This window comes from Danio rerio, chromosome 18 (assembly GCF_052040795.2).
Source record: "Danio rerio strain M-AB ecotype USA chromosome 18, GRCz13ab, whole genome shotgun sequence".
Classification (NCBI taxonomy): Eukaryota; Metazoa; Chordata; class Actinopteri; order Cypriniformes; family Danionidae; genus Danio; species Danio rerio.
In genome coordinates, this window is record NC_141038.1 from 10009267 (window position 1) to 10036047 (window position 26781).

General features: G+C 35.3%; 1 protein-coding gene across 8 annotated transcripts in view; it reads right to left on the reverse strand.

Moving 5' to 3' along the window:
• Window positions 1-24961, reverse strand: part of frmd4a (FERM domain containing 4A) — a 301811-nt gene extending 276850 nt beyond the window's left edge. For 4 of the 8 annotated variants that reach the window (XM_087292261.1, XM_087292267.1, XM_087292258.1 and 1 more), the window contains exons 1-2: window positions 24687-24961; window positions 20667-20868 (exon numbers count right to left, since the gene is read on the reverse strand). Coding sequence is in view for 4 of the 8 variants with exons in the window: in XM_087292259.1 (XP_087148385.1) it covers window positions 14393-14437 (45 nt within the window). In the remaining 4 variants the exon portion in view is untranslated. Of the gene's footprint in view, window positions 1-14392; window positions 14825-20666; window positions 20869-24686 lie in introns of those variants that run through there. The other 4 variants (XM_087292259.1, XM_087292249.1, XM_087292255.1 and 1 more) reach the window with 1 other exon arrangement.
• Window positions 24962-26781: the final 1820 nt, after the last annotated feature.

A 26781-nucleotide genomic window follows, 5' to 3' on the forward strand; every position in this document is an offset into this window, starting at 1 on the left:
AGCGTCGCTGCTCAAAAGCACGTTATGAATCCATGCTACACTTCCGACTGTACAGTGTGTTCTCCTTTTCCTATATTGCACAGAGTTTTGAGGTAAGGGACGTTTTCATTTGCCATTCACTGACAGTCTGACAGGCTCATCCAGTTCCTCAAACTCCGTCTTTTAAAATCAAAAGCGGAATAAAACAGTCTCTTTATTAAAGCCAGCGTATCACCGTGCTGCTACAATGAAAACATATGATTCGATTCGCGCTTCTGACTGGTTCTCAGCATATAGCGGCTTTGCTGTCAAAGGCAAGTGGCGTTTAGCAGCTTTTGCCAACAAACTGATATTTCTGAATGCACTGACGCTGGGATTTGGATGATTAGAAGCAAATCTATTCGTTATTGGTGTACTACGTGCCTAAAGCATTCACGTTTAGCGGCTTTTTCATCTGAACTCTTCATATATTAATGAACATTTTACATTAGCAACACCAATGCCTTTTTTGAATGTGTGCATTTTGAATGTTTGTCTTTTGTCACAACTGGTAATTGCAGCATGAATTGTTTCAACCCGAACATCAATTTTTGTGTGAACTATTGATTTAAACATTTTTTTAGACTTAAAATAATAGCAGGCAAAACAGTGTGAGGTGTAGACTAAACCAGCAGGACTGCACATACTAAACTCGCTCTCCTCTCTAGGCGAACTAAACACTGATGGATGTGCTGTTGAAGAGGTGTTGCGCTCCACTGACCTCAATATATCAGTTTTGTGTGAACACACACACACATATATACACACAAGCACACAAACACAGACATAGAGGTGACATCATCGATAAAGCCAAACAACGGAAGGCCAGCTCAGTAATAAGCTCTAACATGATTAAAAATGAATGTGGCAGAGACATCTGGTGTGTGTGTGTGTGTGTGTGTGTGTGTGTGTGTGTGAGACTCTGATCTTCATGTGTGCATCTCAAACCTAATTTTCCCATTCATGTCCCGTATGCAGGCAGTTTAATGAGGTTAGTGCGGATTCAAGGGCTGTACTGTAAGAGAGAGAGAGAGAGATGATCCATTCCTCTCCATTAGCTTAGTGTGTGAACAGACATCCTACTGCTAAAATGAAGATGCAGACCTCTGGGCCGCTTTTATCAAGGGCAGATTATATTTAATGTAGTTGCTGTAATGTATAGCCGACTTAACATACAGGTGACATCATCAGACAGACAGTATGTTAGCGTAAATGTAAAAATATTGTGTGCATTATGGAAGGCAATTTAGGTCTATAAACAAATGTACTTTGATGTGAAACTGGATAAAAAGTATACAAGGACTTTATATTCAAGCGGTTTTATCTCTAAAATGCTGAAACCCTGTATGGGGAATGCTAAATACAAATTGTATGGTGTGATGTAACTTTTACAGTATTACTGGTTATTTTGGTTGCCAGTTGTACTGTAAAACTACTGTAATACTGTAAAAAAATGCCAGTAATACTATACAAATACTGTAATGCTGTAAAAAAAAAGCCAGTTATACTGTATAAATGGCCAGTATTACAGAAATATTTACAAGCACACTGTAAATTTTTCAGTATTAGTGGCAATTTTTACAGTATTACTGGCAATTTCTACAGTATTACTGCCATTTTTATAGTATTCCAGTATTTTTACAGCATTACAGTATTTTTTTACAATATTACTGGCAAAATTTACTAGTGCACTGTAAATTTTACAATATTACTGGCAATTTTTACAGAATTACTGGCAATTTTTAGTGTATTACGAAATTCTTTTACAGTATAACAGTATTATTGGCACTTTTACAGTATTACTGGCAAAATTGACAGGTGCACTGTAAATTTTACATAATAATTGGCAATTTTTACAGTATTGCTAGCAATTTCTATAGTATTACTGGCAATTTTTACAGTATAACTGGGCATTTTTACAGTATTACAATATTTGTTTACAGTATTACAGTATAATGGCTAATTTTTACAGTATTGCAGGCAAAATGTACAAGTGCATTGTAAATTTTACAGTATAACTGGCCATTTTTACAGTATCACTGGTAAATTTCCACAGTATTAATAGCAATTTTTACAGTATTACTGGCAATTTATATGATATTACTGGCAATTTTTCAGTATTTTTACAGCATTACATGCAATTTTTAAAGTATTAGATTATTTTTTACAGTATTACTGACAATTTTTACAGTATTACTGGCAATTTATATGATATTACTGACAATTTTACAGTATTTTTTACAGCATTACGTGCAATATTTACAGTATTACATTATTTTTTACAGTATTACTGGCATTCTTTTACAGTATTACTGGTAAAATGTACAAGCGCACTAAATTTTACAGTATTGCAATTTTTACAGTACTTTTTTTACAGTATTATTTGCAAGGTTCACTTTATTACTGGCAAAATTTACAAACACACTGTAAGTTTTACCAGTATTACTTGCAATTTTTACAGTATTTTTTTACAGTACTACAGTATTACTCGCAAGTTTTTTTGTATTAATGGCAAAATTTACAAGTGCACTGCAAATAAACAATTACAACTGTACAGTTAAACTACCACCAAAATTGCCAGTAATACTGTAAATTTAACAGCAAATTTTACAGTGTAGCCTTAGTGATTGTTGCATTACGGAATATTTTAAAACTGTACTTTATGACTATTGCTGATTTTAAATACACACACACACACACACACACACACACACACACACACACACACACACACACACACACACACACACGCGCACACACACACACACACACACACACAATTTACCACAAAGGAATTTACCACATTCTTTTCCTCATAGAAACTACTGTCCAAGCCTAAATCTCTAATTTTTTTTAACATAACTAGAAACTCTGAAGTGATTTAAAAAGTCAGTTGTCCAATTTTCTTATTAGGCGTATACAAATAAGTGATGTTTTATAAACAAATTTCGGGAGGAGCATGATCAGTCTTTCACGAGGCTAATTCATCACACACACAATCATTCTATTATCCAATCAGCTCAAGAGCAAACCCCTACAAATAGTCAAACACGTCATACCTCCGTTTCTCTCGACTTCAGCGTCCCTCCACCACCCCAACTCCACACTATTAAACCAGATACCTATTTAAATCTGAGGGGGGAGCATTCTGGAGCCGGGATACACACTGCGCTCGGACCCTATCTCTTCATCCTGATAAGGGGAATAACATGAGTTGGGGTGTCTTGCCGAGCTCAGAGCCCTCTCCCCGGACAGCACGCCAAATACGCATTTTCTATTCAGTCAAATATCTGTAAGTGTGAACTCGTGAACTGATATTAATAATTGTTTTGCAGAATCGAGTAAATGTCTGTAAGTGTAGCTGTAAAAAAAAACACATGCTGTGCCTGCTTGAACATTTGAAGTGCTGTCTGTCAAGACTCTTTTGAGAGAAGCAATAATATAGTCTATGGGGAGCTCTTATAGGATGAGTGAGCGTTTACTTTTATCTCCTGTGTTTATCATTTTATAACCTATTTTTTTGTCTTGTCGGTTTGACTGTGGTGCAGAAGAGACGCCAGCCTTCACTGAAACATTTCAACAAAAGCTTTACTTCTATAATAACCACATACACTGGGGGAAAGTGTGTCAGCCTCTCTGTACCACAGCACTTCCTTATACTGGATTTACAGAACTGTGAATGTAAAGGATGCCCTTGGTTCTTCAGGGACATTCAAACTTTAGCATTTGCAGAAAATATAAAAGCTAGTCTCAGACAGCACACCCACAGACCGCCCACAACAAGTTCACACAACACAACAATGGCCAGAGCTGGAGGAGCGCAGCAAATTTCATTCTCACTGGTTGACTAGTCTACCTAGAAACAAGGTGGTTTTATATGTACCAGAGTACACAATTAAACACTCTGAGAAGGTTTTAGTCTGCATTAAGTATGTTTTAACAGCTTAATTGGAGTTTGCCTGTGGCAAATTCGGTTGATTGGACATGATTTGAAAAGGTATTGACAGTGCATGTCAAAGCACAAACCAAGCCTGAAGACAAAGAAATAGTCTGTAGACCTCTGAGACAGGATTGTGACATTGAGTGAAATTGTTATTATGGGGTATTGTGTGTAGAATTTTAAGAAAATAAATGAATTTAATTATTTTGGAAAAAGACTGTAGCATAAATAAATATGGAAAATGTGAAGCGCTATGAATACTTTCTGGATGCAATGTATACAGTAGCACTACAAGTGTCAACGATGGTTTAATCCTACTTTTGCTGTTTGAATCACATAAACTGTGTTTACATGTACAGCACCATTTACTTGCTGTATATGTATTTACAGAATTGCTTGTATATCTCTACAGTAAAATATACAGCAATTTTCACACTGCAACTTTCAAATACAGTAACAAACTGCATAAGTACAGTAAAATACAGTACATTAGTTAAATGCTGTGTAATTAAAAAAATGTAGTGTTCTTATAAAGTGAAACAATTGCTAACTGCAAGAAATTATGTATTATTTACAACATTAGCATTAATTCACATTCTGAAATGCAAAACTTTGCATAACACACTTAAAGAGATGCATTTTTTATTTTTGTGTGAACTATTCCTTTAAAAGTTAATGTTCATTTATAATGTTTTAGAAATAAATAACGGTTAATACCTTTTTAAAAGAAATATTTCTAACCTAATAAAACATGCAAATTAGTATATATATTTATTTATTTATTTATTTTTTATTAATTGTATATCTTGATACTTGTGGGATATTTTAATGTCTGAATATAGCAACAAAATGTTTACTTAACATGGGAGTGCAGTTCACTGTGCATATAAAATCTTTTCATTGGCAGAATTTGCTTATGTCATCGCCTTTGCCACGGCACTTCTGGGCCAAATATGCAAAATTTAACTCAGGGCCAAGAAAATGTCTAGTTTCTTGCAAAAAAAAAGTTATTTGAAAGGGTAAAATATATTCTGCATTCTCCACTGGCAGCAGCCAACTCTACAGTGTGTTTGTGGTATGCAATGACAGCAGGCTAGAAAGGAAACAAAAGAATGGCAATGACAAAAAGAGACCTTTTTTTTATTCTGAGAGGTTTCCTGCTATGTTTGACTCTAATCTCCTTGGCCTTTGTGTATTGTTCAGCAGAGACTGTCAAAGCCAATACGACAACCGCAATATGCAACTGTGCTTGCTTACCATGAAATGATTACAACAATACTACACTGTAGTATGCAATATTCAGGGTCAACTTAAAAATAATTCACAAACAAAATAAAGCCAAGTAAATGATCATTTGTTTTTTAAAGTTAATTTTTGCCAAAAGTGCATCAGACATTTTTTACACTGCAAAAAACATCTAAGATTATTACATCAAGAAGCATTTTCTAGATAAGCAAACAATCTTGTCTTGTTTTCTGAAATAATAAGTAAAAATTAAGTGAGTTTTTCTTTTAAACAAAGCCAAATAATCTTGTTTTCACTTGTTTACCCCATTGGCAGATTACTCATTCATTCATTTTCCTTCGTCTTAGTCCCTTTGTTCATCAAACTTATCAAGTCAAGTATTAAATAACTATAGTAACTAGATTTTAAGATTATTCATTCATTCATTTTCTTTTCAGCTTAATGCCTTTATTAATTAGGGGTCGCCACAGCGGAATGAACAGCCAACTTATCCAGCATTTGTTTTATATGCTATTTGTTTCCAGCTGCAACCCAGTACTGGGAAACACTCATACACTCTTACATGCACACACATACACTACGGACAATTTAGTTTATTCAATTCACCTATAGCACATTTCTTTGGACTTTGGGGAAACCCACGCCAACACAGAGAGAACATGCAAACTTCACACAGAAACGCAAACTGACCCAGCTGGGACTCAAACCAGCGACCTTTTTGTAGTAAGGGCAACAGTGCTAACCAGTGAGCCACCGTTTCACCTTGGCAAATTTTTTTGCTTATAAATTCACTTAATTTCGACATACAGTATTAGTTCTAAAAACAAAACAATTTTTAGAAAAAAGCTCTAGAAAAGCTTCTTGATTTAAGAAATATCTTCTTTTGTGTTCAACAGAATAAAGAAACAATTGGTGGTTCATTCCGCTGTGGTGACTTTTAGCCAAGGAAAGTGAGTGAAAATAAAGAAACTCAAACAGGTTTAAAAAAAAGGTGAAAGAAAAATGGTTTATGTTTCCATCCAAAAATGGGAATTAATTTTATGCGCAAAACTGTATTGTAGCATAAAATACGTGTGAATAAAGCAGTTTTTCCATCCAACAAGTCATAGAACAAAATCGTCTCTTCCTGATTATCTGCCGCCAAATATCCACAGAGAAAACCGAGTTTGCTGCGATGAGAGAAGCTGCGTCAATCTTTTCTTCATTTCAAGAGTTCCCACTTAGATAAGCTTAGCGTTTATAGCAGGTTTGGCATGCTGTCCCGGGAGAGAACCCTGAGCTCGGACAATAAGCATATAAGGGGATCCGAGATCAGGTAGGTCTCGAGAGCTCCCCCTTAGAAAAGGGGGGAAAAGGAGGAGATGGGGTGGAAGGAGGGATTCTTCCAAAATGAAGATAGAGTAGTAGAGAGAAAACAATCCATCTATAGTAAGCTTGGATCACTCTGATTGGATTATTACTGATTACAGAGGAGGAGCCAGTCGTGCACAATCATATCACGGGCTCCTCTCGAAATTAGTTTGTGAAACTTTACTTAATAAACGACTTGTGCCTCAGAAGGCAATCCTTACATGCAGTGAAGCGGTGGTGTTTGAAGACGTGAGATGCGGAGCACAGATGCTCTTGATTCTTGAGGCCATTAATATTATTATAACACTAATACTAAGATGGTTAAGGCATTTAAGAATGCACATTTTTCATTCACACACATTTTTATCATCACATGATCTCTTATACCAAAGTCACATGACCTTTTAATACGCATACTGGAATTTGTACATCTTTTCTTATCGAATAAAAAGTTTTTCTCACTCAGTTATGCACATAGGTTTTATACGCATTTTCAAAACGTATGCGCATCTTGACATTTCCATCAACCATTTTTTATGGGCATATCCAAAATGCACTGAAAAATAGGTGGATGGAAACATAATTATTGTCCCTTTTCATTCATTCATTAATTTTCCTTCAGCTTAGCCTCTTTATCAGTGTCGCCACAGCGGAATGAACCCACACCAACATGGGGAGAACATGCAAGCTCCACACAGACATGCCAACTGACCCAGCCGAGACTCGAACCAGCAACCATCTTGCTGTGAGGCGACAGTGCTAACCACTGAGCCACTGTGTCGCCCCTGTCCCTTATCATTTATGTTAATTAACTGCTACTTTTAAAAATTCAAGCACATGTACATGCTGCTACAAGTAGACACTTTTATCAAAGCCGACTCCAAGCTCGAGCCTTTCGTCATTTCATGCGTCAAACACATGCCCTTGGAAACTGCTACCACCATGCATTACTAATTGGGAAAGGCACAAACAGAAATACCACAATGCATCTAAACTCGCCATGAAACAGAAGTTAAGACTGTCCTTTTTTTTCATTTCATGATTTCATCTTTTAGGAACTGATTGGATTGTTGGGAGATGTAAGTTTCTAACAAAATAAAGAAAGATTGACAAATGGATAAAGGCAGAGCAGAAATGAGACACACACCCTCATCATAGCCTGCCATAAACGCATTTCACATGACCAGAAGTGAAGAAAAGTAGTTGTGGTGGGAAAGAGAAGGTTATGTGCAGAGAAACAAGCACTACTATATACTATCCACTCACCGGCCACTTTATTAGCTACACCTGTCTACCTGCTCATTAATGCAAATTTCTAATCAGCCAATCACATGGCAGCAACTCAATGCATTTAGGCATGTAGAAATGGTCAAGACGATCTGCTGCAGTTCAAACCAGGCATCAGAATGGGGAAGAAAGGGGATTTCAGTGACTTTGAATGTGGCATGGTTGTTGGTGCTAGATGGGCTGGTCTGAGTATTTTAGAAACTGCTGATCTACTGGGAACTACTAAACCCCAGACTGGTTTCTTGAGCATGACAATGAGTTCACTGTCCTCAAATGGCCTTCACAGTCACCAGATCTCAATCCAATAGGGATGTGGTGGAACGGGAAATTTGCATCATGGATGTGCAGCTGACAAATCTGCAGCAACTGATGCTATAATGTCAATATGGAGCAAAATCTCTGAGGAATATTTACAGTACCTTGTTAAATCTATGCCACAAAGAATTAAGGGAGTTCTGAAGGCAAAATGGGGTCCAACCTGGTACTAGAAAAGTGTACCTAATAAAGTGGCCGGTGAATGTTTACAGTATAGACAAAAATAAAGAGTGTCAATTTTGGTCTCATTGCGACACTAAAGGGATAGTTCATCCAAAATGAAAATTCAATCATCATTTACTAATCCTTTACTTGTTTCAAAGTTTGAGTTTCGTTCTTCTGTTGAACACAAACGTTATTTTGTTGTAAAAACGAATACTATGGAAGTTAACGGTTACAGGTTTTCAGCATTTCTCAAAATATCTTCTTTTGTGTTCAACAGAAGAAAAACAGTCAAGATTTGGAACAAGTAAAAGCTGATTAAATGATGACAGGATTATCATTTTTTGGGTGAACTATCCCTTTAATGCACAATCTGTACCACAATCTGCTGTTGTAACGATATTCTAATGGTCGCAGAGCTGCACTAAACATCCCAGAGGATCTCAGACAGATAAGGATATTGATCAAGGCACAAATAGTACTGAGTAAAAGATACGACTTCATAATGAAGCATTCAGTGCATTCAGATGCCATTCTTCCCCATAAAGAAAAGAGTTTCCCAGAATGAAAGCTCGCACTGTTGAGTTAATTCACCCTATGCTGGTAATATGACAGCAGGATATTGATACCGCCCACCTGATTTCACCAAGTAGGACATGTTCCAGTATTAACATCTATGTGGATCCTGGAACAACATTTCAATCAGCCAATCAGAATTAGGGCATATGTTTACTGTTTATGTTAAGTTTAGGTTTACGGCTAGGTTTAAGCACTTCTACATGGCTGCTATCCAAAAATTATTCCCCTTTGATTTTGGGAATAAAGTACAGTTATGGTTGGGTTTAGGGGTAGGGAATAGGTATAGATTACATTTTCCACCAGATTGATGTTCCAGGATCAACATAGATGTTAATTCAGGATCACATCTTGGCAAAATCATGACATGCTACTGATACTACAAAAGAATGCAGAGTAAATGGAGATGTGTGATGTGTATTTGTCGTAGCCACTCTAAGAGAGTGTAAACACAACAGTGCTGTAAATGAAATGACAAGAAAAGCAAACATGTTTAGGCAAATAGTTTCTATACACTAATTTAGTCTGATTGGCAAGATGGATAAGGAGCAGCTGATACTGAAGGTGAGGATGTGTAGCATTATTGTAACAATGGCAATGGAACAGATGGGTGAGCACAGAAAGTGCATGTGGTGGGGGGGCGGCAGGGAGTGTCACCACCTGGGAATCAGCTGACATTGTGTCATAAATCCATATATTCTGCTACTGCAGGTTAAGGGCTAAGTGATATTAATATTGATAATCAATTGTAAATGGCAATTGTGCAGTATTCTATTAATAGATAACAAGTTTTCTTTAAACTGACACTTTCATTTAGCAAAAATGTATCAAAAGTGAAAGCAATGATACTGATGTGAGAAAATATTTCTAAAAACATGTGCTTTGTAAGTATGTATATATTGTATACAGTATGCTTCAATCCTTTCCATTCAATGAATATTGAAAAATATTTCACTGTTCACAAAGACATTAACTATAACAATTATACAGCAAGGGAAATATAAGTATTCAACACGTCATGTTTTTTTTCTGGGAAAAATATTCTAGAGCTGTTGACATGAAACTGAACCGGATTTTGGTAAAAAAAAAAAAATATGAAAAAATTGTAGTAAAGAGAAAGTATTGAACTATATAAAAGGCTTTTTTGGTAATGGAAGCTTAAAGACACCTCTCATGCATTGCTCAGGTGTGATTTTTTTAATAGACTTTCAAAAGAGTGTAAAAAATCTTAATGGTTCTGTGGTCTCGTCTATCAAATCCGATCTTTATTTTGGATTCTCTATTGGATTCAAGTCAGGTGATTGGCTGGGCCATTCCACAGCTTGAGTTTCTTTTTCTGAAAGCATTTGAGATTTATTTTATTTATTTATTTTTGGCTGTGTTTTGGATCATTGTCTTGCTAAAATGTTCACCCTGGTTTCATCTTTATCATCCAAATAGTGTAGATGTTGAACTGAAGCAGCGAATATTCATTTACAATGATGACGGGCAGAGGGTTGCTAAATAACTACTAATTTCAGCTGCAGTCTGGGCTTTCACTGCCTTTCTACATCTCCTTTTCTTCATGTATTCAATACTTTTTCCCTGCGTCATTTCATTTTATTATGCATAACTTCATTTGTAAACTAATTAGATTTGTTTTCTTTGAATATATATGGATTTCTTTGGTTGTTACCAACATCCGGTGAAAATTACAAGTCAACGACAAATTTAGAAATGTTTTCTGAGAAAAATGGTGACACATTCAATACCTCCCCCACTGTAAATATGTAACAATTGTATATCAATTTTACCATTGATATTAATAAGATATAATAAAGAATCATTTACTGGAGAAGACTGGAGAACTAGAGGAAGAATGGATAAAATTAGACTAATGATGCCGAAAATTGCCGGTTCATTCCGCTGTGGCGACCCTTGTTAAATCAGGGAATTAGCAGAAAAAAATTGAAATCATTTAAATATAAAGGACACGTTTAAAATTGCAATATATATTTAATTGTAAATATTGAATTAATTAATGCAAATACTAATATTATTATTCATGTTGATATTTTGCTTTATGCTTTGTATAAGACAACCCAGGCTCATTCTGAAAACGTACCGCTATATACATTTCTGGAGAGCGCAAAATATTTTCCAGGAGCTACGTTTTTTTGCAGATTTTGTTTTCACAAATCCACCAGAGGCCGCTGTGATTGCTTTTTCAGATCTTAAATTTCTCTCTTGAGTGCCATTCACGCCTGCTGTTCTCACGTAAATCCACCAGAGGCCACTGTCGACTAACTAAATGACAGACTCACCGATAGACTGCCCTACCCACCGCCTTCCCTAAACCTAAACGGCAGTTTTCAAAACCAATCCAGAAAAAGAAAAGCCCTCGCCTGATTTTTACCACGTTTTCAGGTTTTACCAAGTTCTCACCCTGTTATTTACTTGTTTATTTAATTTTTTGGCTTTAGTTTTTGTCTAAGCTGCTTTCTGGAACCGATCTTCAATGGACTTGAACTCTAAAAAGTATATGCAGCCATACATACTGTACTTCTGGCTACATAATTTGTGATCTCCAGTAATGTATATAGGGGCTACGTTTTCAGAATGAGCCTATGTTGGTTTATAGACTGTTTTTAGATGTATATTGTATGTATAAGTGTATCAACTAAAAAGCTGAGATGTATGCAGATTATTTAAACAAATATTGCTCAGATCACAGGTAACATCCCATCAGTTTGACTCACACAACCAGCTAAAGATGTTCAGTTTACCATCTTTTTTATTTATGAATACCCCAGCATTACTGAGTCCCATGATGCATGCAAATCGTAAACAGCGCAAAAAAGAGGCCGTTTTCTGCTCATACTGTGTGCATAATTTTCTGCGTCCCCCCAGATCGACTGATAACTTTGATCCTATTTTCCTATCTAGGTTTTTTATGCTTCAAAGGAAAAAAAAGATGCGTGCTGTGATGTCACCGCGACACTGAACCATGTCTGAGCATCTCGGAGAATTGCAAGAGATGAATGAAAATATGAAGTGTTTGCTGCTTTTATTGGAAGACTAATGAGGGAGAGAGGAACGAGGGCCCTTCATCAGCAGGGTTGGCAGACATTTACACACAGATGTCCCTTTGGAGACTGAGAGAAAATGAGAATGACACAGCCACAGTGTTTCCCGTGGATTTTTCGGCTTGTGTTATATTGTGGTTTGCTGCCTCTAACAAATGTCAAGCGTCTTAATTAACGTTCCGACTGAAATATTAATGTTCGCTGCAAATACATTATTAATATTCATCCAAACTCATGTTAATATTTCATGCTATCACAGATTTAACATGATAAAGTGTGTACTTGAATGTGCACTCTGGTGTTACAAAAACATACAGCCGCCGAGGCTCTATAATGAATGCGTTATCTGACGGAAATGCAATCATCTCGCTGCCTAAAAACAAGGGGAGATGAAGTGCCCTTAGGAATACTCAACATGTTAAGCTGTCTATATTTGGAATGGGATTCAAATGTGAACGCATGTGTGAATGAGCATGTGTGAATCATTTGACCATCCTGGCAAGATTTCCGAATGATGAGAAACAGCGAGAATGAGAACTTGACCAAAATAGAATGATAGATAAGTAGATAGATAGATAGATAGATAGATAGATAGATAGATAGATAGATAGATGATAGATAGATGATAGATGATAGATAGATAGATAGATAGATAGATAGATAGATAGATAGATAGATAGATAGATAGATAGATAGATAGATAGATAGATAGATAGATAGATAGAACGATAGAACGATAGATAGATAGATAGATAGATAGATAGATAGATAGATAGATAGATAGATAGATAGATAGATAGATAGAGCGATAGATAGATAGACAGATAGACAGACAGACAGACAGACAGACAGACAGACAGACAGACAGACAGACAGACAGACAGATAGACAGATAGATAGATAGATAGATAGATAGATAGATAGATAGATAGATAGATAGATAGATAGATAGATAGATAGATAGATAGATAGATAGATAGATAGATAGAACGATAGATGGAACGATAGATGGAACGATAGATAGATAGAACGATAGATAGATAGATAGATAGATAGACAGACAGACAGACAGACAGACAGACAGACAGACAGACAGACAGACAGACAGACAGACAGACAGACAGACAGACAGACAGACAGACAGACAGATAGATAGATAGATAGATAGATAGATAGATAGATAGATAGATAGATAGATAGATAGATAGATAGAAGCATATCTGGTGTGCATTGCTTTCTAATAATTCAACAGCATGTAGTCAGTTATTCCGTTTATACTAATTACCACTCCTGAAGACTGTTCAGATGTTGCATTTCATCATTTTTTTATTTCATATTTGCCTGTTTTATTGTCCTTTTAACTGTTGGAGGCTGAAAAAAGCTTAAATCACTCGGTGTACTGAAATAAAAGTGTAATTTGGCCAAAACCTGCCTGGAACTACTTAATCCATGCGATAAATTTGCACATAATTGCACACCTAAGAATATTCATCAGCCAATAAGAATCAAGCATTCAAGAAAGGTACAGCATTCGAATTGCATCTTTAGCCACAACACTGAAGCCACAATCCAGTATAACCCATTTCAAGCTATTTATCCATCTCAAATCAGTCCCAGCCAAAATTCCAATATGCATTCCATCCCTGAATGGACATTTCCAAAGCAATTGCTAGATTTGGATTTGATTCGTCTGACTCCGGTGTCAGAGGTGGTAGAGGCGGATAAAAGAAAATGATAAATAGAAGACGAAGGCTTATTTGCTGTGCACTTTGCTCTCTATTTATTTCTCCCTGTCTCTCTCTGCCTGTCTAACCGCCTTCCTCTCTACATGTCAGAAAGAGCCGTGGCCTATTACCATGGAGACAGACAGCTGTTACAGGTAGGGCAGAAGGGGTGGGGCGCTGACATGCTTTCTCCTCGTCTTTCCAGAGGTGATCCCACACAACACAGCTTTTCTTCAGAAGCAAAACCGTTCTCAAAAGCACAATGGGAACAGGTGCGCACAATCAATAATCATCATCCACCTGATTTCACACAATGCACAGAAGCTAAACGCCTTATTCAGCCAAACGGGCTGAGATACTAAGTCAGCGAAAGAAAAATCAGCACTATTAAAAAAAAAAGAAGCCCATGGTGCAGTAATGAGACCCCGGTGTGTGAAAAAAGCACGCTCTCGAGAAACGACACACTTTTGTAGATGCTGATGTCAGGGCACCTGTCAAGGCTTTTTTTCCCCTCTGCAATACTAGTGTGCTGCAATTCGGTCAGCGTTTGGTGGCGCTACTGCAGAGCGCACGTGCTTTGCTTTTGTGGGTGTGTGAAACAAAACAAAAAGAAGCATTTAAAAGCATCGGATCGGATACAACTCATTAAAACTCAACGCTGAGGGTGTGTTTAGGTGTTTAGAGTTGACTCCAAAGATCATCGTACTCACCATAAGCAGGCAGACGGCAGATTCGGGCATCAGTTGCACAGCCATGATGTCTTTTACGGGCAAACAAATGTTTTAAGTAAGCGCCCCACAAGCCTGAAGTCGACTGTTTGTAACACCTGCAAATATTGTCCAGCCAATTGTTCAGTTAACGCTCTTTGGTTGCAACACTTTCCAGTTCCTGCTCCCTACTCGGCGTCTTCCCTTCCGCTCTGAATTCCCAAAGCACTGTTCAAGCTCCGTCCTTGATCCGAATGAAATGTCTCTTCTTTGATCTCCAACAGCCTGTTAGACTCCCTCCTCCCTGAGGATGGAGAGCTGGGACAGACACGCGCACACACTCGCACACACATGCGGTCTGAGAGGAGACTGCCGTTTCAAATGACCAAGCAGCACTGCAGACACACAAGCGCTCTCACGTTCACAAATCCGACTGATACAAGCGAGCGCGGAGAGGGAGAGAGTGAGAGAAGAGGAGAAAGAGAGAGAGAGCCCACCCGTCAATGAACACAGAAATCATAGCAAGTACCACGAGGCCACTTAGGACACCAGCAAACACACACACACACCTTTTCTTTCTCTGAATGAATTAATTGGTAAGTGCCAATAGACAATTACTAGCATCACTTTGCTTGAATGAAAAGAGAAAATGAATAATGCAGGAAGATAATATGTAGTGCTTGAACCAAATGACTGTAGTTCATGTTTAATGATCTGCACAAATTAGCATAACAATAAGATTTGCTGCAATTCGTTATACATTATTTTAAGGTACTTTTATTTGTTTTTAAGGGCCCTATCATACACCCAGCGCAATGTGATGCCAGGCGCGGCGCAATACTTGTTTGGTGTGTGAGTATTAGACACTGAATATGTATGCTTCACATTTTTACTGCATTTGCTCTTTGCAATTCTAATTTATACAAAAAAATAAATACACCCTTATTTACAACAAACATAAACTTCCTTTAGGTAGAGCTGTGCACAATTCTAAACAATACTGCAGTACATATTGAAACTGTACCTGCACCATATACAGGTATGCAAATCATTTATGAAAATTGTTCAATTTACAGTTTTTCTCAGTGGCTTTGATGCATTTCTCACAGCACTATTTATATTTGCACAACAGTTCATGCATTTCTCAAAACAATTAGTCATTTGTGCACATCCTAGTAGCAGTTTCTCATTCCTTCCAACAAATAGCAGATGCTTTTGGAAATGCATCAATTGTTTTCATACAACTCTCTGCTATTGATAACATTATCATTCGCTTCTGTCATGTCAGTCAAAATTAACTAAACTTGTAAATGCTGAATAGTCATCCCATAAAAAAATTAATGGTCCTCATTTCATTACTTGAGTCATTACATACAAAAATGTTGAACTAGCTGTCAAAATCTTTCTAGCAAATTTTATTTAATTTTTTTTTATTAAAAATCTTAATTTTCCTGAAAATGTCTTAAAAATTGAACAGTTTCATGAATGATTTACAGACCTGTGTATGTTGTAGGTTCAGTTCCAATATGTTCTGCAATATTGTTTACAGTTGTGCGCTGCTATACCCAAAGGAGGTTTATGTTTGTTGTAAATAAGGGTTTATTTATTCTTTTGCACAATGCTGTGAATAAATTAGAATTGCAACGAGCAAATGCAGTAAACATGTGAAACATACATATTCAGTGTCTTGTACTCAAATACCTAACTAAATGCAGTGATGTCTAACTTTACTGTAGTTTTCAAATAGCTGTGCTAATAGTATAAAGTGCTGTCTTGAGCATTTTCAGGAAGTGTTACCAAAATCTGACTTTCTTTGCATTGGAAAAATTATACAGAGTAAACTGTCATAATGAAAACATTACTAAGCCATTTGACAATCTTGTTCATAAACAATGGTGTCAGGACCTTTTATTTTGATGACACTGACACTTTGATTGACATGAATACTTGCTTTTGAGGAATGAACTATCCATTTTGAGCATGTGATGCGCTTTTGCAGGTTATCAGTTAGGTTTTGCAGTTTGTATTAATTGTTTTGAGAAATGCATTAACTGTTGTGCAGAAATACACTGGTGTTGTGAAAAACTCACCAAAGCGACTGAGAAAAACTGTAAAAGACATTTTCAGAAAAAAAAAAGATTAAAATGTTTTTTTTTATTTGCTTTACAGATTTTGACAACTATTTTTTGTATGTAATGACTCAAGTAATGAAATGAGGGCTTTAGTTTTATATGGAGTGACTATTCAGCATTCACAAGTTTAGTTAATTTTGACTGACATGACAGAAGCGAATGATAAACTGATAGAAACTGTTGTGCAAATGTAAATAGTGTTGTGAGAAATTCACCAAAGCGACTGAGAAAAACTGTAATTCTGACTGACATGACATAAGCAACTGATAATGTTTTAAAACAGCAGAGAGTTGTATGAAAGCAATTGATGCATGTCTAAAAGCATTCGCAATTAGTTGGAAGGAATGAGAAACTGCTACTATGATGTGCACAAATGACTAATTGTTTTAAGAAATGCATTAACTGTTATGCAAATGTAAATAGTGTTGTGAGAAATGCACCAAAGCCACTGAGAAAACTGTAATACTTTTGTCATAAGTAGGGCCAGATGGAATCTGCGGACGTTTTTTGCTATTTCTGCGGAAAAATTTTGGTAAAAATCTGCGGATTTCTGCGGATTTACTTTAGGAGTATCCAGCGGAGTATCATAACTAAACCCTTAATGTATTAAATTAAAATTAATAAATTACTGAATAAAAACTGAATAAATTCAGATTTACACATTTAATCAAGTAAATAAACAGAATTAATAATGGGCTAAAAAATCTGCAGAAATCTGCGGAATTCTGCGGAAAATTCACGCAGATTCCGTGTGGGCCTAGTTTGGGCCTAGTCATAAGTAGAAAATATTCTAATTTAGAAGAAAATCATTTCAAATTCTGGTGGTGGCTGGCACCACTAAAAAAACAAAGCATTGTTAGAGAAAGAGTTAGTATTGATAGATCAATCTAGCTATCTATTTATGACTAAATAACCACGCTTTTCTTTTTTTCTTTTTTTTTTTTAACCAAAAACCATAAAAATCTACTTCCAATCTTTGCTTTTGTTCTTAGTGCATTGAATGAATGAATGTGTGTGATGGTAAAAAAAAAAAAAAAAAAAAACAAGAAAGCGAGAACAATACTGAGAGAATCCTCAGGGGACCTAACATACTTTCCCTAAACATACGATTAGATACAGCGACTTTCCCTCTCTGTTTTCACACATACTGTACCGAATACACAAGGTGAGAAGGTGGCACTTTCCTTTTTTTTAGACTTTCCATACGGGATCTAGTCTCATGTGACTCTCACTCAGAAAGGGTTAAAAGCAGGACCCCTTTGTAAGGATTTACTTTGTGCAGTTTTACTGAAGCTCACACACCTGGGTCTCTCTTTCACCACACACACACACACACAGTTTCTCCTTGGCTGGTTCTTCTAACCCACACAGGACTAATTATGCCTCCAGTGCAGCAGTGGACTAACAAAGACAAATGAAGCCACACTAGCGGTCTGACTGACTGGAGATGTCAGTATTGGGGGGTGGGAGTGGTTTTGGGTGTGGCGGAGGGTCTGGTTTGCTCTGACAGAATAAAAAAAAAGTACATTATTTATGTTTGCTTCAGATCTGTCAATTATAGCCGCTCGGTCTGAACGGTGCATGCTGAGATTTAATTCATGAGACAGCAGTAATGTGCTTAGATACGCTTCTGTTTTTAAATGCTACAGCTAATGGGAACTGATTGTGAGGTATACATTTTTTTAATCCTTTGATGAATGGATCAAATGCACTACGGAGTACAAGTCCAAAAGATCATCCCATTTTAAGAGGAAACAAACATAACCAGAGAATCAAATGAACTCTAGTGTTTTTCATGAAAACCTGTCAAATAAAAAATCTGGTAAAACTTTCAGAAATGTCAGTATTCCTATTATTTATATGATCTTTTTGATCTTCTTGATAAAAATGTAAAAATTAAAAGGGAAAAATAATCCATGAAAATGTTATTGGGAAAAAATGGCATGCAAAAATATAAAAAGGATCAAATAATGCTAATAAAGCATTATATTTTAGAAGAAAGATAATAACAATTTGAAGAAAGACATTATAAGTATTACAATTAGTCTCCTATGTCCAACAGGGGTGCATTTATTTGATAAAAAATTTAAATAATAGCATAGTGAAATATTATAAGAAAATAAATAACAACTATACATACTGAAAATATTAAAAAATATTTATATGTATTTCCATAGTGTTAATTAAGTATTCATGTGAGTAAATTACACACAAAGTCAATGCAAACATGAAAATAGAGGCATCAATCAATTGCATCTATTGCACAAGTTCAAATAATTTAACTCAAGCTAAAAATTTGCGTAAAAGGAAAAACATCCCCCAGGTAAACCAGAGCAAGTGACTAGATGCTTAAAACCATCATAACCAAAACTATCAACAGTCATTGAAAAACAAACTGAAAAAAATGACTACTTAGCAAAAATATTTATTGTTTTTAAAATTAATAAGCACTCAATCTCTGACGTAAAATCTGACCTGCGGCTGTTTAGAGATGTACCTGTAGATGGCGTAGTCGACACAATTACCAACACAATTCACGACAACTCGTAACTTTTTTATTTAATTCGTATTACTTTGTACTGTACGATCTCATTCATACAATTTAGTATAATTTGCCAATCCCCAATGACGGTTGGGTATTTTTAAAATCGTACATTTTTAAATGACTGAACTCATACTAATTCTTACAAATTAGCCACTAAACTGACAAAACGTAAAATAGTTGTTTCCTTGTGAGATCAGGCTGGACATACACATTAGTCAAGTGTGTTATTATAATGTATAAAAAACATACTTCTTACATTAAAAAACATGTTTTTCTTGAGAAAAAATAAATAAAATAAACTACATACATGATCTATAATATTAAGATGTTTCTCTAAATTTTTCATAATTTATATAATTCTTCATGAAAGTTGCATTTGTATGGTTTTGGTTTAAGTGTCAGTTTATACAATATGAATTTTTTAAATAGTAGTAAATAATAATAAGGAAGTTGATTAAGGGATTAAGTACGTTTTTTGAACACTACACCGCTTGGTCAACACTGGATGTGTTCAGTTAAATTTATTAAACTCGAATTACTAAAACTATCACTGAAAAACTAAGGAATATATATATGAATACATAAAAACTAAATAAAAAAATTTCACAAATTAAAAACTAAACAAGAAATATATATATATATATATATATATATATATATATATATATATATATATATATATATATATATATATATATATATATATATATATTAATGAACCAAACTAAAACATTTACAACATATTTAAAAATGGTATTGATAAAAAAATATTTAAAATGCACAACTATAATAACATTGTTGCGCTGATTAATCGCATCAAATTCAAAGCTCTGATATTTGCTTACAAAGTGATTTCTGGCTGCACCCCTTCTTATCTGCTCTCACTTCTGCAGATCTATGTGCCCTCCAGAAACTTGCGTTCTGTGAATGAACGTCGCCTAGTGGTTCCATCCCAAAGAGGGAAGAAATCACTTTCCCGAACGCTCACGTTCAATCTGCCCAGTTGGTGGAATGAACTCCCTAACTGCATCAGAACGGCAGAGTCACTAGCTGTTTTCAAGAAACGACTAAAAACTCAACTATTTAGTCTCCACTTTACTTCCTAATCAGCAATTGCCTCTCTGGATATACCACTAACTGTACTCAAAAAAAAAATTTTTTTTTAAATTTACTAATACTTTTCTTCTTAGACTTTACAGACCTGAACCTTGCCTATAGCACTTATTCATTGTTGCTCTTATAGTTGTGTAAATTGCTTCCTTGTCCTCATTTGTAAGTTGCTTTGGATAAAAGCGTCTGCTAAATGACTAAATGTAAATGTAATACTTTTGTGAACTCTAATACAGTTTATTTTCACGATTATTTGATAATCAGAACATATACAATCAGATACAGAACATATAACAGTACTTTTGTAATATTATAAGTGTCATTACTGTCCACTTTAATCAATGTATTGCATCCTTACAAATTAAAATACCCCTTCCATTAAAAACAAAGACATCTTTGTGACACCATGCTGCTTGACATGCATCTCCTGAAATAAAGTTCACTATAAAAATCATCATAGGCCAAACAAGGGGCCTCATTAGGCACTTACTGTGAACTTGTAGACAGTGTAGTTCAGGTAAGACGTCCTGCTGAAGACCTCTGGGAATGTTCTGTCCTTTTGCCTCCATCTCTCCTCTCTATGGAGGTTTTAAATGTCGGATGAAGAAAAGATCTAAAAATCGCAACCGGGAGGAGGGCAAAGGCCAATCTTGATACGCTTGAAGTCAAATCCCGCTGCAGTTTTAAACTGTCTGGAAAATAAACAAGATGTGTCACATACACGAGTGGAAAAGGTCTCATTTGCATAAACGATTCAGCTTCTATAAATGAGTTTTTGGCATCTGATTTCACTCTCACCGCACATTATATATGCTACCTGAATATGTCAGCTTGCTTTCTAAAAAAAGAGGAAATGTATTTTTATTTGAACAAATTGAAGTGAATACATTTGTTTAAATTCTTACCATCTATAAGTCTATAGATTTAATGACTTAATGAATTAAAACACTCTTTTGTTCATCAGGCCAAATTTGAACTAATTAAGGCACTTTACAAAATAACTAATTTTTATGACAGTCTATGTGATTTAAATGTTGTGAATGTTTTGTTAAGTTGTTTTTGGTTGAATTGTACACTACCTGACAAACGTCTTGTCGCCTATACAAGATTTAGGAACAACAAACAATAACTTGACTTCTAGTTGATCATTTGGTCTCATAAGTAGCTTATATAAAAGGCAAAGGCATCTAGATTACACTTATTTTACCAAAATAAAATAAGATCAGGCCTTGATTTTAATGATTTAATTAGCACAGTAAGGTCTGACTTTGCTTAGACAAAAGTCTTGTCACTTAACAGAAATAATGTACAGTATAGAATATGAAGTAGAATATAATCATGGTGCAGTGGAAAAAGATTGAATATTGTGTATGACTCCCCATGAGCTTGGACGACTGAATCCATACTGAATCCATCTCTGCAGTGGTTTTTAATGTAATGGGCAGAACAAATGTCTTGATACCTCAGGCTGCTGATGTTGCCATCTACTCTGCAGATCTCTTGCATGCCCCCATACTGAATGTAACCCCAAACCATGATTTTTCCTTCACCAAACTTGACAAATTTCTTGTTTGAATTAAAGTTTTACTCTGTGAACAAACCCAAACTAACTAGTCCTCAACGTATGCATTGCGGTAACAATTTGGCTATAATTATATACGTTTAAAACCTTCAATATGTAAATGTCAGAAAGTGTCAAGAAAAAATAATGAAAATAAATGAGGTGAATAAATAAAATCAGTCCTTATAAACTCATCAAATTTACACCGTTATACTATTTCCCACTGTAAAACAATCATTGATGATATATACTGTAAGCCTCACTCACCAGCAAAAGCAAATGAATAACTAAAATCCAAGTATGTGCTTAAATTAAATCTCTCTAAACCTGCTGAGAATATAAAGTATCTCTCTTGGGATCTGTAAAGACTACAAGTGGGAAAGAAATCAATACCGTCTAGCACTGCAATGAGATTTGATCGCAAAACCAAATCAATGCTCCAGTCTCCAAGTATTGATTTTAATTATTATTTTTGTTTGCCAATTTATTATTTATTTATTTTTATACGGTTAATATAATGCAAAAGCTGTTAGAGAAATTCATTAGATAAGTGAATTGGCTTATGCATTGCCAAATGAGTCATACTGCAGTACAATATTAAAAGATTAATTAACAGCAATGCATTGAAATGAATATATAAGGTACTGTGTTGCAATAGAATGCATCAAAAATACAATATTTCTCACATCTTAAATTGAATGCATGTTGTGAGAAGACCATTTAGAGGTCTATCATGTAGCAATTTGCAGCCAGATCTGTATTGATCTTGTCACTGGACAAATAAATCATTCACACCTGGCCACATAATAGTGCAGGCTGACATAAAACTTGCATTTTTTATTGATATACGAATAACAATTTAAGAGTAAACGATGATTAGATGATAAACTAACTATTAAGGAACCAAAGGAACAGATTTAACATTTGCTAATTAAAGTTTTCCAGACATAAACTAAGGTTGAGCTGGCATGTACTAATGTTTCATGCTTTCACATTGTTTATGACTGTAAAAAAATAATAAAAGAAATGAATACTCAATTTTTTATGTGATCGTTCATATGTTTCTTCCTTAAAGTTAAACACTAGCTTCAGGAAATTCCTCTAAAAATAATGTATAACATGGCAGAGCAATACAGGAGAGAAAGAACCTGCTGGTAGTTATTTGTTTTCTCTGCCATATTGATTTAATAAAGCATGAAGCGCTTAAAAGAGAATTCAATAATAATATCACACAATAAAGTTGAATTGGGTCTGAAAGTGCTTATGTTTTGAGTGGTTGATGAAGGACATGCTTTTCCAAACTGTGCATCGGTGCAAAGTGGAGCGCAGAGCATTTATGCACAGAGTAAAGCGCATGTTAACAACAATAATGTATGACTTTATACTCGAAATACAGGAGCTTAAGACGAATAGTGGAAGTGTTTAACTTCAAACCAGACTGATTATCACTTTGCAATATATAATAAAAATACAATAATAATTGTCATAATGTTTCAACAAATGATATTAAATAATTGTAGGATATTAGTAGTATATAAATATAATATATATTATATTGCGCATGTGAGACTGTATGGGTGTTTCCCAGTACTGTGTTGCAGCTGAATTGCATCTGCTGTTTAAAACATGCTGGATTAATTGGCAGTTCATTACGCTGTGGCAATCTCTGAGGAATAAAGGGACTAAGCCGAAGGAAAATGAATGAATGAATGTAATGTTTCAACAAATGATATTAAATAACTGTAGGATATTGGTAGTAGTAGGGTGGAGGTATGTAATAAATGACATTCAATATAAACATAATAATAATAATAATATATTATATTTCTCTATATATAATAAATAATAATAAATAAATTATAATATAACAAATTTAATCCATATTATGTGCATTCTTTGTATAAAAGCTTGTATTTTTAGTTACTTTTTTGCAGTTGGTAACATACTGCAGTTTGGTTGAGACGTTTTGATGAAACAACTAAACAAAACATTTGTTTTGATTTTATTTGCTCGAATATCGAATTCCTCTCATAATTATTAATAATTTACGAAGGCAGCCAGGTGAGCAATTCCAGCGGCATGGATGTGACGTTTACAGTACAAAGAAAGTATACAAAGAAAGTATATGTTAACATTATATTGAATCATCTGTTTATATTTTCTAAAATAACTAACCACAGAGTTATGGGATCAGAAAAATATGAATCCTTTTTATAGTTTAATTTAGGGAAATAAACATGCGTTATCAATGTATGTGACTTTACAGTATACAAAATACTTTGTAGAAAATTCTGTGAATTAAACTGCACAATCCAAAAGAAACAATGCTAATCAAAAGGATAAAAGTTGGCTCACGATAGAACACAAATCAATGATTTTAATTTATTTGACATTTTTGTATTTATGAGGAAAAATTTGGTTATGGATGTGACATCTCTCCATTATGAATGTGACAGATGTGAAATTGTCACTTGTGTGACTTTGGCAAATGAAATATAATAGTTTGAAAACACTGACAGAGATTTTTAGAGTATTGTAAAATACAAGCCTACACATCGCTATTTTGGTAAAAAGTTAAAAACCTATTTTTTTCATGGGAAGGTTGGCATTTGCATGGAATTCCTCAGGATTTACAAATCAACAGTGCCCTCTGCTGGACCTGAACAATACAGCAGATACAGTGACAGTCTTCGATTGAAAATATAAGGTAAAAAAATGACTCAACAACCATCTAACATCACATAGATAAGCGAGTCCACGCACAATATTCAACCCTTTCAAAAGTGCCTGCTTACAAAAAGAAAATGTTGGCTAAGCAAGCTGGCTAGTAGGCCTTCCTTGATAAAGAAAAGCAAATTAACTGCGAGTTAATCTTTACAAAGCAGGAAAAAAATCTATTTCAAAAAGGTATTAAATCCATGCTTAGGTGTTTGCTGAAGAGTCTTTTACCTGTATAGTCACGAACGGTGAATATAATCGCTGTCTTTACCGCACAACAGAGACGACCAACATCTACTTCAGAACCACGAACAGATTCAAACTCATTCATTGAACGAACTTCGCTAATCAGGCATCGTTAATGACAATGAACTGATAGAGGCTTTACAACCCTAAACTTCCCGAACAAGTTTAAATACTGTGTTTTAACGTTAGCACCTTTCCCTTTATGGTTTCTATTGCTACTCTTTCTTTCTCTGCTAAAAATGCTTCACACAGCTGTTCGAATCTTTTGATTCAGATTCAAACATATGAGTAGATTCAAACAGATTAATTGTAATTGTAATACTTCAAACGAGTTAATTCACGAGATTGAACCAAAAAATGGCCATTTTTGATTTACTAATTAATTTTCCTTCTGCTTCTCTTTATTCATCAGGAGTTGCTGCAGTGGAGTGAACCGCTAACTTTGCAGCCTATGTTTTACACAGCGGATGCCCTTCTAGCTGCAGTACTGGGAAAAGTTTTGATTTACATATTAATCGTAAATCAACTGAGAGAATGTAGCCAGCCTAATGTTGTGAATGAAAATACAGATACATATTTAAAAGTTAGCAACTCTACAAATAGGAAATGTTACATAACTGCCAATTTATTTGTGGCGACAGTCTAGCTACATCAAAACACACAGTCGCCGTCAAAGTCACTTTCACCTGGATGATGTCAGCGACTATGCTAAACTGGATTAGTTTGTCATCTCATCAGGTGAGCATCTGAATCACCCTGTATTTTTAACCAGAATATTTAGTCAACAAATTGATGTTTCCATAGACCATGCAAACACAGGGATACTGGACTTCTTAACATTTTTAGGGATGTTAAAGGGATGGCTGAACCCAAAATGAAAATGTTTTTCCGTTCACTTGTTCCAAAACTGTTTGAGTTTTTTTCTTCCGTTGAAAAGAAAAGAAGATATTTCAAAGAAAGCTGGAAACATGTAACCAGTGACTTCCATAGTATTTGGTTTTCTTATTATAGATGTCAGTGGTTACAGGTTTTCAGCTTTCTTCAAAATATCTATTTTTTGTGTGTGTGCAACAGAAAATTGCAATTTTTTGGTGAACCATTCCTTTAAAACATAAAGGTTACACTTTGCTGAAAAGTTATAGCACTAAAACATTTTATTTTGCAGTTGAACTTTATTTTTGCACATCTGTGATCAATTTAATTCTTCAAGCAAGGTAAAACAGATTATGTCATGCGTAACAAAAGTATGAAAAGAACATACATTCATTCATTTTCTTTTCAGCTTATGCCCTTTATTAATCTGGGGTTGACACAGCGGAATGAAGCACAAACTTAACCAGCATATGTTTTACGCAGCGGATTCCCTTCCAGCTGCAAACCATTACTGGGAAACACCCATGCACTCTTGCATTCACACACATACAGACAATTTAGCTTATCGAATTCACCTATAGTGCATGTGTTTGGACTTGTGGGGGAAACCGGAGCACCCGGAGGAAAACCACATGAACACCGGGAGAACATACAGAAACAACACAAAAGTGAAAATGACACAGCTGATGCTCGAACCAGCTACCTTCTTGCTGTAAAGCAATTGTGCTGCCCACACAACCTACCATGACACCAAAAGATAATACATCATAATATTAGTATGTTAGTTTAACCATGACTGTTAGATTAAAGTTTTCCAGCAGATTCATTCATAAACATTCAGCTGGATCCTGTGTCTGTGTGCGTGCTTGCATGCATGTGTGTGTGTGTGTGTGTGTGTGTGTGTGTGTGCGCATGTGTGTGTGTAAAGTAACCTTGCAGTCTCTTAGCATTGGGAGGCTGCAGTCAGTGCCTATAAGAGGCTTTTCTACCGCAATCCCCTGCAACTGTCACAAGCACTCTGTCACTTACAGATGAGGCCTTTCATCAGAGCCTTGGCAACACTGTCTAATTGTTTATGTCAGTAAAAGGTGTGGCTTGTCTATATCTTTAATGAGAGCCACATATTCACTAATATAATCAAATAGTAGACAGTCACTGAGGACATTTAATGTTTGCAAGGTGTTTTTTTACAAGTTAAAAGTTTATA